At 40.1% G+C, this 13,807-nt stretch overlaps 1 protein-coding gene across 1 annotated transcript in view; it reads right to left on the reverse strand.

Moving 5' to 3' along the window:
• Positions 1–13,716, reverse strand: part of MAP2K1 (mitogen-activated protein kinase kinase 1) — a 39,725-nt gene extending 26,009 nt beyond the window's left edge. Inside the window, exon 1 of the mRNA XM_054213751.1 lies at positions 13,391–13,716. Coding sequence (XP_054069726.1) covers positions 13,391–13,470 — 80 coding nt within the window. The 5' untranslated portion in view covers positions 13,471–13,716. The remainder of the gene's footprint in view (positions 1–13,390) is intronic.
• Positions 13,717–13,807: the final 91 nt, after the last annotated feature.

Here is a 13,807-nt window from a genome sequence, read left to right on the forward strand (position 1 = left end):
TGTAAATAGCTAAATCTTAAAAAAAAAAAAGTATTTGTGTCATTAAAATTGCTGGTGGTAATCTACTCTTACTATTTTTAGGAGGTAGGACTTCGATAGTTTTAGTGCTGAACTTGAGCTACCGTAAGAATATTATTCCTGACCAGTAACTCTGTTATTTGGACCCTCACCATATAAGAGGGCCACAGCCAAGCTGCGGTGCTAATCACATACAGAAGCAGGTGGATAAGTAAGTCATTCTACATGAAGTTTTACAAATGCAACTAAACCAAACCCATACAAAATACAGAAGAGAGAACACTTAAGTCAGTTCATCATTAAGACCCATGAAAACGTTAAGGATGCTTTGGAAGCTAAAAGTAGCAGCATCCTAACGTGCTGACGTCTGCCTCCAGAAGAAGCACTAGTAGTTACTTAATCTTATATAAAACTTTTATTCAGAGACAAAGATTCCTATTAAAATTCATCACCATTACCTGCTGCAGTCTTGGAGTTGTTTTTTCACTGTCAAAGCGCTACGCCTTTGCCAGAGTTCCATCAGAGCAGGCAATCATCAAACCACCTCAGTGCTTCACCGTTCCAAGCGCTACTCTAAAGCAACAGGTTATCATTTAATTTACTACTATCAGTTTTAAAGCCAAGCACATACTAAACATACTGCACGAAGGGAAGAATCCAGCTTTCGTAATGTGATCATCTGAATGAAGCCACAGGGAGGTCAGTGCTGTTTTCTCCATTTGTTAAAGACACAGTGTAATTTCACAGAACACTGTCAGCAAATCTATTCTTAATCAGCTAGCAGAAATGGATAAATATGCTGTACAGCTAGCAGACAATACCACTGTAAAAAAGCATAGTGTCCTAACTACTGAACTTCAAATAAAATTATCACAAGATCTCTTTTCCAGGCCAAATGGAAAGTTAAAATATGCATTCAGTGCAAGTTTTTTGGGGTGTTATTTGTTTGTTTTTCCCCATAAAGCACAGCACCAGGTACCAGGTGCTCTAGAGGTGGAATTATCTCTAGGAGGTAGAATCCTTCTCATCAAGGCAACACTACTTCCTTTTTGCGCTCCAAGAAGTATGCTGACAGCACAATGTCCTACTAGCCACACAGGACTTCTGTAACCTCAGAAGTTTAAAAAGAACACAGCACTGAACTTAATCAGAGTGCAGGCCCCTACCAAACACACACAGCCACCCCCCACACATCAACAATCCTCTGACACACACAGAAAATTCACCTACTCTCCTGCCCGTTTCCACTTTGCAAAAATCCTCATTAAAAGGCCAGAAGACAACCGCCCTCTGACATCCTGGGGGAACCCACATCCACCCCTTCCGCAGCCAGTTCATGGAGGACCACAGAGGTGAGAAAGGTTTTCTGAGGAGAACCACTGCACAGGACGCTGGGAGCTTGTCAGCCTCAGTGAGATCTCACCTATATGGAAGCTCATCTAAGAGCTTCAGAATTGTCTCACCTCACCCAGTATCACACATTCCCAACAAGAGCCAAAACCAGGTGCTTAGAAAAATCTAAGTTAGCGCACAGCAGCACCTCTAGTTACTGCTGGACTCCATGTTCTATCCACTCCTTCACGGAGATGCACGTGGCCTCATCCACAAACTCCGGAATGGACAAGATGTGTTGAAAATACTGTCACTTCACCAGGTTACCAGGCCACTTTTTGAGCCTATCATACTGTGTTCCCTTAAGGTTTGGCTGTGGGGTTTTGTTCTGGCTTTTTAGCAAGTTGCTTTTTGTTTTGGGGTTGTTTTTCCCCCCCCCCAAACTAACTTTGTTTCTAAACATGAAACCATCTATGATCTATTATCACTGTAAATGTGTGCATATCACACACAGGTAGACACTGTAGGTACACATTAATGTTACAGGATACTGAACAACCCTATATTTCCTTGCTCTGAGCTCCTACACACAGGGAGGAATAACATTCTGCAGAGTGCTCTTGCCCTATATAAAAAGATGGGCAGACAGCAAGAAGAGACTTCTCCGTTGACGCTTTTGGGGGGCAGCCACCCCAGCACTGAAGAAAGCACTCCTGGAACAGATGCATGAGGCATTTTAGAGTATACATGCTCTCTTTGAACCAGCAACAATAAGATAAATGCTGCCTTTAATCTGCTAGTACATAATGTCATACTAAAAAACAGAAGAGAAATCCTTATTCTTAATTCATACTAATAAAAGAAATTCTCAAGGATTTAGAGTATTAATTCAGGTTAGTGATAAGTTAACCACGTACTCAACCCTAAAGGCTACATTAAAGCTGTACTCAACACTGAAGTCTTCTTTGGAGAGAAAAAAAACGTGGTAGAGGAAAGTCTGACACAGTCTTTAACAGTAATTTGTCAAATAGTTGTTCAAAGTTATTACTATCAGTTTTGCAAGCCGAACAATTAGTATGAGTGAAAGCATAAAGAAGTACATTTACTTTCAGATCTACTGTCACATGAGGATACAGGCTCGGGGGTTGTTTTCCAGAACAGTGACAGTAATGCTTTCCCCAAGCCTACACAACTGTCAATTTAGAGAAAAAAAAGTAGGCAGTTCACTACATCATTTCCATGAACAACCTCAATCAGGGAGCTGAAATAAAGTATTAGGAACATGAAGACATTCTGTAGTTTTGAAAAGACAGACTACTATTTTGCATGACTGTGCCAAACCCCAGGCAATACGACAAATTTTTATTTAACTTTAACAAAGAACTGTTCACAGAATAACATGGAAGACAGAGTAACTACAAACCTCTCATAGTTTACAGAACAGGTGTCTGTGTCTGGGCTAACTCCAGTGCAGCCTCACAAAATTTACAGTTAAAACAACAACTCAAAGACATCCAAACTCGCTCTAAGTGCAAAGGAGTCTTGTTTTGGAAAAATACACTATTTTTCAATTCCTGCTTATTTTCAATTCTTGCAACCCGTTAGAGGTCCTTCATAAATTACCCTTACCTTTAGGTGGGATACATGATTGCCCAATACACCTGCTTGTTTCTAGAATGAATTTTAACATCTGAAAATTCCGCTCCACTTTCACAATGCAACAGACACAGCAGGGCATATTTTAAGGTTTAACACTGCCAGAAAAAAGTTACCCAGTAAGAATAAGAGGCAGACAATTTGATTAAAATCTATTTCTTAGTAAAAGGTACATAAAGCAAAACTATTAGAAAAGTATTGTCCTGTCCAAATAAGCATCCAGCTAGACTAACTCAATGTAAGAATTCTCATTTTTCTAAAGCTGAACGCTTTATTTAGAGAATAAAATATGCAATACGACTTCAAGTCTCCTGTTGAGTCTCCAACCAAATCATACAGCTTAACTTCAAAAACTCCTTGTAGTCTGAGCTGCTGGGTAGGAATCTTTGCTTTAAGCTTCCCCCCTCTTTTGCTTTAGCCTAACCACTATTTCAGACTATTTTTTTCTTAAATAAGCCAAAGCGTGCCAAGTAACATGTTTGAACTGAAGACAGAGCTCACCAAAGGGAATAAAGCCACAGATGCGAGCAGCAGCACAATGGACAGATATCAGATTCACACCCTAGGTGACATTTTCTACCAGATTTTTTCACAGCTGTTCCCAGCCACCACTTGGAGTCACAGCCCTTAAGGCTCAGGCAGCCCTTTCGCATATTTAGCTCTGTGGCTCAGCAATGCAACTGGTTTGGTGGTTGTTTTTTTTAGGGTTGTTCTACCCCCCACCACTCCCCAGTTAAAAGGCTTCCTCAGGACTTATTGTAGCATTGAATTCTATGTTTGCCACAAACACACTTTGCCATCTCAAATTAAGAAATTCAAGAACCGAATCTCCAGAATCAGAAATCCAAGTTCTCAATCTCCCTTTCACAAATACCTGTGCACCTACCACTGATTTTTCCTTCTCAGCACTACACACAACCAGAATAAAAGAGCAACAGGGCAATTAACACTGCCTTAGGGACAGAAAAAGGATATTATTTTTCAGGTATTTAAAACACAACACAGAGGATAAATAGAAGTTATAAAATTCAGATCATCAGCTGACACATGTATTTGCACAAGTCCTGTTTTGTCACTGTTTTAGGTCTCTGAACTCTTGAGTTAAATTTCATGATAAAAACAAGGGATAAGTACATGCAACAGTATGGTAACAGTATCTTCACGACTCCCTTATGTGGTAGCTACACAGCCTTTGAGAGACACTGCAATAATAAAAGAGATGAAGTTACAGTATCAGTTTACAAGGCCCACGAAAAAGCCAGGATTACAATTGAGATGCCTTATGTGCAAGAACTGAGCAAGGAGCACAGAAGCTCAAACTTCATCAAAAGCTGCAGTTAACACATCAGGGACTGGGAAAGAAAATTGCCAGAATATCCAGATGAAAACATAAAAAAAATCTATAACTGGGATTCAGAGAAAGCCAAGGGTGGAAGGTTCACATTTTTGCCTATATGCAATCCATCCATTTCAAGTAACACAGAACATCTGCTAGTATAGCCATTTAGTGGAAGGAATTAGTAATTTTTTAACTTAACATATGTACAGACTGTACCAATACATATAGAAATAGTCACATATAAATACATACACCCTTATATCCAGACAGAATATTTCTCCCTCCAAAAAACGTATTCTGCAATTGTTATATTTGCTACATTAAATCTGACGACTCATCTTCCCAACACATTGAAAAAAGTTCTAGAAAAGAACAGAACAATGCTGAGTTGTAAAAAATGCTGAAAGAAAGACAAGTTGCCAGGAAGTTTCAACAGTTTGTTTTAAAAACCCGTAAGTAGGTTTTTAAGATACTTGTTCATCCAAAGAATCACACACTGATGGAATATCTCCGTCATGGTTCTCAACCTGTAAAGTAAAATAATCTGCTTCAATTCTTATTCTTTCGCATGTGTCACCCGGCCACAGACACCACTGTACTCTTGCTTCTGCTGGATGCCTGCGAAGTAGCTGCAGCCAGGTGAGAGACCACGTCCTCAGCTGTCAGCAGGTAGAAGTTCTGCTGGAATTCACTCTCCTCTTGTTCAGACAAGACTGGGGATGAATACGGCATCTCAACAGATGTTTGCAAAGATATACCAAGGAGTGAATTAGCCTTTCCCAGTTGTTCAACTCCTGTGGGCACCAACTGGCAGAATGCCTTGCACATTCATTCCAAAGTATAATCAAGTTTTTGTCCAAGTCACATTGAACATATATCAATCAGAAATCATCCGGTTGCTAATTTCTAGCAACACATTAATAAGTCTTCAGGAAAAAAAAAATTCATCACTTCCTTTAAAAAAAAAATTTAAAAATTTTTGGAAGAACGAACACGCTCCCCAAAAATTCAGCAAGCTAGAAACTGATGTTGCCAACTAACATTGCTTCCTCTAAGAGACATTTTTGTGTTTTGGCAGTGGAATCTGTACAGTTTATAAAGCCCAGTCAATCCCCAGGGCAATGATGGAAGAACAAATGCAGCTGCAAAAAGAGTAGCACAAGCAAGAAGCTGGGGGGGAGCTTTATTACTGGAAAATTTAGAACTTCAAGGGAATATCTAGATTTACCATAAATAATTTTTTTCCCCCAATTACTTTCAGAATGTTTCTCCTGCATACATTGAAATAACTTAGTCAATATACACCCAAATAACTGGCTGATGTATTTCCTGTCTTACGTAAATTCCCCACAGTTTTCATGGTGGGTTTTTTTTTTAAGCCAGTGCTAAAGACCCTTTGCCCACAACAGTAGCACTGTTTTTATGCCAAATAAATAATTCAACTACATATTTGGTGTACCTAGTCCGTTTCAATCTTTTTTTTTAAGCCTTCTTCAGCTACTGGATAACACTGGAAGGTCTCAGAGGTAATCTGATCCTCTAGAGACAGAGACCTGAGACTATTCAATTAAAAGATGTGCTACTCAGAAATTGTTGTAATTACTGAATTTCAACACATCTCAATAGTATCTCTCAGGCTCTGAGTATACCGTCACTTAATCCTGCAAAAGCCTGGGCTCTTGCCAAAGGAGGCAGCTCTGCCTCATTCTGCCCCTAGCCATTCATTCTTAAGTAACCCATTCAGATAAGAGATCCTTTTAAAAATTAACTAAAAATCCTACAAATTTTCAGCCAGATTATTTCCCTTATTAAGTCCACCACATGGCTACATCAACTGCTGCAAGCTCAAGAGGACAGACCTCTGAAAACTAATTTGGGCTTCTTTGGTGGGTAAGTTCTCCATCAGACCAGCATGCACGTCTTGCTGTAAGAGTTGATACAAGAAAAGAAGCCTCATGAAGATACAGGCACAGCAAGGAGAGAAGACGACTTCTTCAGAAGGACATGCTTAATTGTGAAATCACACCTTTGTCACCATCTGCAGAATTGGTGCTGTTAAGGGACAGAAAAGGAAGAGTGGCTGGATCCATATTTACAGCCCACACTTCCCTTGCATTCCAATGGGATGAAAGGTAAAAACTGGATGCAAAAATAAGATGTTGTTATTTAACTTTCCTAAACTGCTATATGCTTTTTGAACAAAACCAACATCATAATAGCTAAAGGATGCCTCCATTACTGTCATTAAGCTTAAATATAAGTGTAAGTATGTAACAAGACTTGGTATTTACTGTTACCTCAGTATTAAGCATCTCAAAAGTCCTTCCCACATCCATAATTGTAAACTAAAAGTTGCCTATCCAGTGAGAACAGCACCAGTGAATTTGCCACTTGTGTTAGTTTCTGTACTACTAGTGTACGCTTCCTTAGCTGTAAATTTTTTCAGCACATGCATCCAGAAATAATATAATAAGTTATTAAGGTGATGCAGGGTCTTACTTTCCGCTATTTTATTATAACATATTGTGTGTTCTATTAGTTTCTTAAGTATTATTAAAATGCTATTTCTAATTCAATGAAGGACCATGCACAGGCTTAAACACATTTAAAGAGAATGCTATGAGCAAGTATGTTTTAATCTAAATTTGGAAGACTTGGTGAATAATAAAAGCCTCACTGTTTTTTTCTTGGATTTATCTAGCATTTATGATTGCCTACCTAAAATGCATTCTCTCATAGCACATGTATTTGTAAGCTTGGTTAATCATTAGCAGGAGATGAAAAAGAATAAAAAGTTTCTGATTTTTTTTTTTCTTAAAAACATTTACAAGTTTGCAGTCATTCCACATACACATTCAATACAACTGCAATCCAGCCAGATAGGTCATAAAATTCCAGGACCTAATCTTCCAGAACACTACACACACATGTGAAGAAGATCCTCTGAAGTCAAAGGAATTCCACAGAAGGGCTGCCCCTCCTCAGAGAATTTTTGGTTTAAAAAAAAAAAAAACACCAAAAAAATCCCCCCAAAACAAAGGCAGAATAGACCCAGCAAGCATTAAAATTAACTCTGAAAATCTTCCTTCCATTTCTTCTAAACTCACATCCAAGAAAACCAACCAAAAAAAATTACTCCATAGAGAACAAATCCTCTTGGAACAAGATCTACTGGGAAACTCCTGGTTCTGCTGCTCCCCTCATGACACTCTGGTTTACATTGCTAACTTAAAGACCAAAAAAAAAAAAAACTCAACACAAAACAAAGAAACACCCCACTACAGATGATGGGAGACAGTCTGCCTTTCTACTCCTACAAAGCCCAAAGTGAAGCTCCCTTGAAAAAGATACTGAAAAACATGAAAATTGCAAGATGCACAGCAAGTAAGCAACTATTTATTTTGCAAATTGTAATACAAATTGAAGTTCAAACCAGTTTTGCATAATTCCCAAGTTTTTCTTTGACTATCAAATACAGGCAGTTGTACTCAGAGGTCATGCCAGCTATTCAGGGGCTTCCTTAAATGCATGACCTTAAATGCAATTTAATCAGAATAAACAGCAAGAAGCAACAAGAAAGAGCTGACTAATTAATACTGCAGTTCTTAACCTATGACTGGATTTTGCCAGTCATCCATTTCTATGAAATTACTCTTTAGTTTGAACAGTTCTAAGGCACAGATGTACTACAGTTAAGACTTAAAAGAAAACCCAGACCTGCTCATCATGGGTGTAAGCACCACCAATAACAGCAGCTCCATGCCTGATGGCCTGTTTTCACTCACAACTGTCCTTGGACATTCTTTCAGGCCATGTCCTTTAAAGAAGTACAGTTACCAAGGTGGTAAAGACCCATAGACAATATCTTTTTAAATTCCTCTCGAAGACCTAGTTCCTTACAGCATATTAAAGGAAGATGCAAATTTCTTGTTCTACTTTTTTCTTTCATTTTTATCTAATTAAACACAAAACAGAAGTGTTCTTTCATACCGTTCTTAGCCCTCTTTGCCAAAATATAATCTTACTCTGCTCATTCTACCTCATATAATACCTCACTATTTCACATCTGAGATTTGATTGGTCCTGTCTTCCCAGAGCAAAGATCATAGCTTCGGCTTGATTTGGGACATACCAGTTGTTGCTAGAACACAAAAGCAGTTTTTATATATTGGAATTCCTTAAACAGATGGGGAAGACACTTCAATTCCAGCCACCTTTTCAATGTGAATGCTTATACAACACAAAAAGAGACACTGGCACTCAAAAAAAAATTGCTTTCATTTTTATATCTTATCATATTCTATCAAAGTCCCAGACACTTCTGGAAGGTTCAATTTACAGTCTGAGAGACAAAGATTTTATTTACTCAGTCAAGGTAAGAAGTAAGGCATTGGAGGAGTTAGCTTATAGACATCCAAATGTAACTGATGTACAGGAGAAGTAACCATACAGTAACTCTTTTGTAATTAGAAGTTTCAAGCAATGAGATACATTAATACACATTGTTAACTGCGGCAGTAATCTCTTCCATGACAGGCAAATTAACTAAAAAAGTAATTATAATGCTCATTTGGTGGCTCATTGGATTGTTGTGCTCTATGACAAAATAGGTTGTATTGACTATTTCACTTTTTCAAGTAAGCACTTTTAAAATAGGCTGTGAATATAGTCTACATTACACGCCAAGACATTCTCTCTCATTAAATATCATTTAGGATCTCCAGGCTCAGGTTTTTTTCCCCTATATGTATACTTCTAGATGTGGGCATTTTAACTAATAAATTTCAATGCACTTTCCTGACATCAGTGGAACACTTCAAAACTCACTGCACAGTCTAACTTACTGTCTGTAAGTTTTGATGAATATCAAAAAAAGTAGTGATTTTTAAAAAATTTCTATTACAAGACTGTAACTATAGAACTCTTGCATTTTGCGTCATCTTAGCCAAAAGCACTTTAAGTAACTTAATCACGTTTAGATATTTGGTTTGAATTTTAAAAAAATTATCAAGCATCTATTTGGATCTCAAATACCAATTTTAAGAAGCCAAAGCAGTTAAAAATCATGAAGACTTTTACACGCCCATAATGTACTAATAGAATCAGCCGTTTAGGTATTCAGTGGTGAGCCAATATAAGACTTAATGTGTCAAAGAAATCAGCAGAGCCCAAAGTTGGGGAACAATAAGGTGCCCGTATTCTGTTCTGCCATGTGAGAGAACAGTTAGGTGGCTATTTAACACTGTTTTCACCCAGGGTGTCGTTGTTTAAAAACAACAAATAAAGCCAAACACAAGACAGCGTGGCTTCTGCTTCAGCATGGTCTGTACATAGCACCATACATGCCTTAGCTGGCATTTAGTGGACTACCTACAGCTAGCTAAAAACTAGTTGTACCTTGTCTTCACTGGTATTTTATATCAGATTAACTTTCTCATTATAAATATGACCATTCCCCTCTGCTTACCTTTTTTCTAAAGATGCAACTAAAGAATGAGATGAAGTACCTTTCTTTTCACACAAACAAAAAACAACATATTGTAATACAGAACAAGGCATTATCTTGAAACCTACCCTCCTGCTTCTTTGCAGAGCTTCAGCTTCATGTTCTGGGTCTAGTTTGGATTTAGAGAAACATTTAGAGAAATTGGGTAACAACTGTCAGATATTTAAAGGGAGTCAGAAGTTTGAAAGGAACAGAAAGTAGAGATTTTGTTCTTGTTTCTTTTGGCTAGTAAGACAGTAAACTACGTTCAGTCAAAAGATTCCTTTTACTAATTTTCTTTCAGGTTGGTTTGTTTGGGGTTTTTCCCCCGTTTTCTCTGCAAAAATCTTTGCACAGTTACAACTGTGCGGCTCCAGACATACCAGAATGAAATTAAACTTGCAGCTGGCCAATGTTATCTTGGTTTCATTCCGATGATCTGAAGCTCAAGAAGAGCAGCACAGGTTCAACCCTCCCTGTGCAACTGCTTCTCTGCAGGAAGTGTCAAAAACAGAAGTGAAGCTCACAGCATAGGAAAATCTTTTATTAAGTTGTCTCTATTGTCCAGCAGGGTAGCTAGGGATTTGGAAGGCCCCAGAGAGAACCACAACATCCTGTGCCAATAAAGTAATCGCTACAAATAAGAAAAACTGCTGTCAAGAGAAAAACATATCGACATTTTCATTAAAATATTCAGTATACACACATTTATATTGCAAGTACCCTAATTCTCCTTTGTACTACCTTGCCAGGGGAGGGAAAGAAGAGTCATGCAAGTAAGAGCTAGGCCTTGCACGCACAATTCTTAAAGCCCTACACCTCAAGCTCTGAGCTTTTCCTTACTCTAGTCAATGAGTTCCCATGGCCAAATAAGGATGAAGCCAGAGGACAAGACAGGAATGGAAAGCAAAATATCCTGAATCATCCAGTCTCTTCTTTCATTTCCTCCCTTTCCCCTTCCTTTCTACCAGGATGCCAAAGTATCATATGTACTCATTCCGAAAAGTATTAAGCTTCAATATTTTAAAAGGAGCAAGAGATTCTGGGGGTCAAATACCTGTCAGAATACACTGCAGAACCTTCCACCTCTGACAGCCAGAAAGTTTCCGAATTCCAACATACAACTACTGATGGCCGATCTATATCTGTTTGATTTCGTGCCAACATTGCCTTTGGGCCTAAATAACTTCCTTCCTTCTGGATGTTCAGGTCCTTCGTGCATTTATAGACAGCAATCATACCACCTCGCTCTGAATCATCGTTTTACTTAGCTAAGTAATTTGAGCTCTTTTCATTCTTTCTCTTGAGAGGTTCTCTTCTCTGAAAGAGAACAGGGAAGCCTCCAAGATCATTTGCAAAGTGACAGGTTTGTATATGCTGGAAGCAAATGAGTAACTGGAGACTCACATAGCCAAAATTCCACTATACCAGGAACAGAGCTTTAGAAAGTGTTAATATGGTAGTCCACAGATGCACAGCATACTTGAACCACTTGACAACATATACAGCCTGACAAACACCTCTACTGCTGATTTCAAGTACTAACCAAAGGGGGGGAAAGGGGCAAACAGGGGGGCAAGAAAAGGAAATCACACAGAGCAGGAGAGAAAAAAAACAAAACACAAACATCTTACAGATGTAAGCAAAAACCAAACAAACAGTTTTCAATTTAATTCCAAAACCCACCCAAACCCCATTTCCAAATTCTGGTGCAACTATTCTTTGCTATTTGAAATATTTCACAGTAAGGATTTAATATTAGTAGGATGAGGGGATATTTCCATAGTTAATTAATTATGGCTGTTTATAGGACAACAGGTTGCTGGATTTACTTTCACTAAGCTACCTCTTTTAAAAATACTTGACATCTCTCTGAGCCTGACAAAAGCTGGGTATAAGGTCTCATATATGACAAAGAGCACAAGTCTGGGAAATACCAAACAAATCAACATACAAAACAGAAAAGGATGCAAGGTAGTTCATTGGTATAAATAAGACTCAACACTGCCATGAGTCTCAAAAAGTTTCCAACAAGTAAGTGGGTATCAGACATGTAAATCAATGTATCCACAACTACCCCGAAGAAAAATCAACTGGAAGGTGCTATACAGGGAGATATAAAAAAATATTATTTTCCCCTTATCAATCCAGAACAAAACCTGCGTAATAGTCATATCATAATGCTTAGATACAATCAGTAACTCCTAGCAAAGAATAGTTTTTTAAACAGCTCATCTCTCAGTTAATCATCAAAAAAGTTTGCTAGAAATGTCACAGCTAGAACTGCTAGACACTGAATTTTATGGTTGGGTTTTTTTAATTTTTTTTTTGTGAGATGTTTGGGTGGTTAAATGAAATCTGAGCCTGTCTGAAGAAGGTGGCAACAATGACACATGCAGGACACTTTAAAGCCCAAGGTTTGTAGATCTCACTGCAGTTCTGCCTCACATACCTTTTGTCAGAGTGGTACATACAGAGCTCAGTTTACATATCCAAGGGAGACTGAACTGACCATACAGGGACAAGATTCTGTTCTTCCTACTTGCATGTGTGTTTCAAGGCTCAGTTAAGAGCTAGCCCATCATCTTAATCTAAAAATTAGGTGGTGAACACAGACCTGTTAACCTCAAAGAAAAACCTTTTATAACACTTCATTACTTTAGGACACTGACACTGTATCTGCGTCACTAAAGCCACCATGCTCACACAGATCTGTGAGATCAACAGAGACTTCAGGAGCAACATGCAACAATCCAGTGTTCAGTCTTTTTTTCCCCTGCAAGTGTACCCATGATTAGCTCAGACCTACCTTCCACACATTCATACAGTGTCATGTTTGTATTACACACAGGAAAGCTCGGAAGCATTCTCTCCAAACACACTCACTGATGTACCTCACATTGCCGGCTAATTACTGAAAAAACACATTTACTGAAACTAGCGTTAGTTTGGTTTAAAGCCAGGGAGGAGGAAAAACAAAACACCTTTTCCACAAATCTGTGATTTTCAATATAATTTCTCCCACACACGCAGTTATGAAATATGCCATTAGAAGGGTATAATTTGGTACTTAGTAGATCATTATGTAATCTAAGAATTCAGCAGATACCATTAAGGACTACGAGAAGAGAGTTATACAAGTTTTCCTCTCTTTGTTTTTTCCCCCCAGCTTATGTACCTTGCAGATCTGACAGAAGTTTTGTTTATTGCCGAAGCCACCGTCCACTCGTTCCGCTGAGGAGCCTCAGTAGCTACCGCGAAGGGGCCACGCACCCCCCAGGAACCAGCAATTCTGATTTTTCTGGAAACCAGGCCGTGCCGGTTTAAAGCGAAAGGGCTTAAGGAGAAACTAACCCAGCAGTGCTGGTGCCGCTTCACCGCCTGGGATACGCGCTTTTCCCGGCGGGGGCCTGTTCGCAGACCACACACGCACACACCCCGACACCCCGCTGCGGCCGGCGGGGAGGCGGCAGTGGGGGCGGCCGCGCCCGTCACCTCAGGGACGCGGAGCGCGGGCAGCCCCGCCGGAGCCCCGGCCACCCCCAACCGTCTTCACTCACTCTGCAGAGCTGGTCCCGTTGACAGCGGATCCATCCGGAGCGGGGTTGAGCTGAATCGGCCCGGGCTTCTTCTTCGGCATTTTCTCCCCCAGACAGCGCGGAGGGTGAGGGACGGAGAATCCCCGGCCCCACTTCGGCCAGGTTCGAGACTTCCTGCGGCGGAGCAAAGTTGGGAGCTCCCCTCGCCGCCGGCGCCCCCGCGGGCTGCGGGCAGCCCCCTCAGCGGGCAGGTGCCTGCGCCGCCGCCAGACCCCGTCCGCCCCGCGCCGCCCCTGCCGCTCAGCGCCGGCCTCCCCCCGGCGGCGCCGCGCAGAGCTCCCTCCCGGCAGCTCCCGATGGGGAAAACTGCCCGGGCTCAAAATGTGCCCTTCTGCGGGACGGCGCCTGCGCGCACCGCCCTGGGCGCCCCGGCCCCCC

Source organism: Rissa tridactyla, chromosome 9 (genome assembly GCF_028500815.1).
Source record: "Rissa tridactyla isolate bRisTri1 chromosome 9, bRisTri1.patW.cur.20221130, whole genome shotgun sequence".
NCBI classification, from domain to species: domain Eukaryota; kingdom Metazoa; phylum Chordata; class Aves; order Charadriiformes; family Laridae; genus Rissa; species Rissa tridactyla.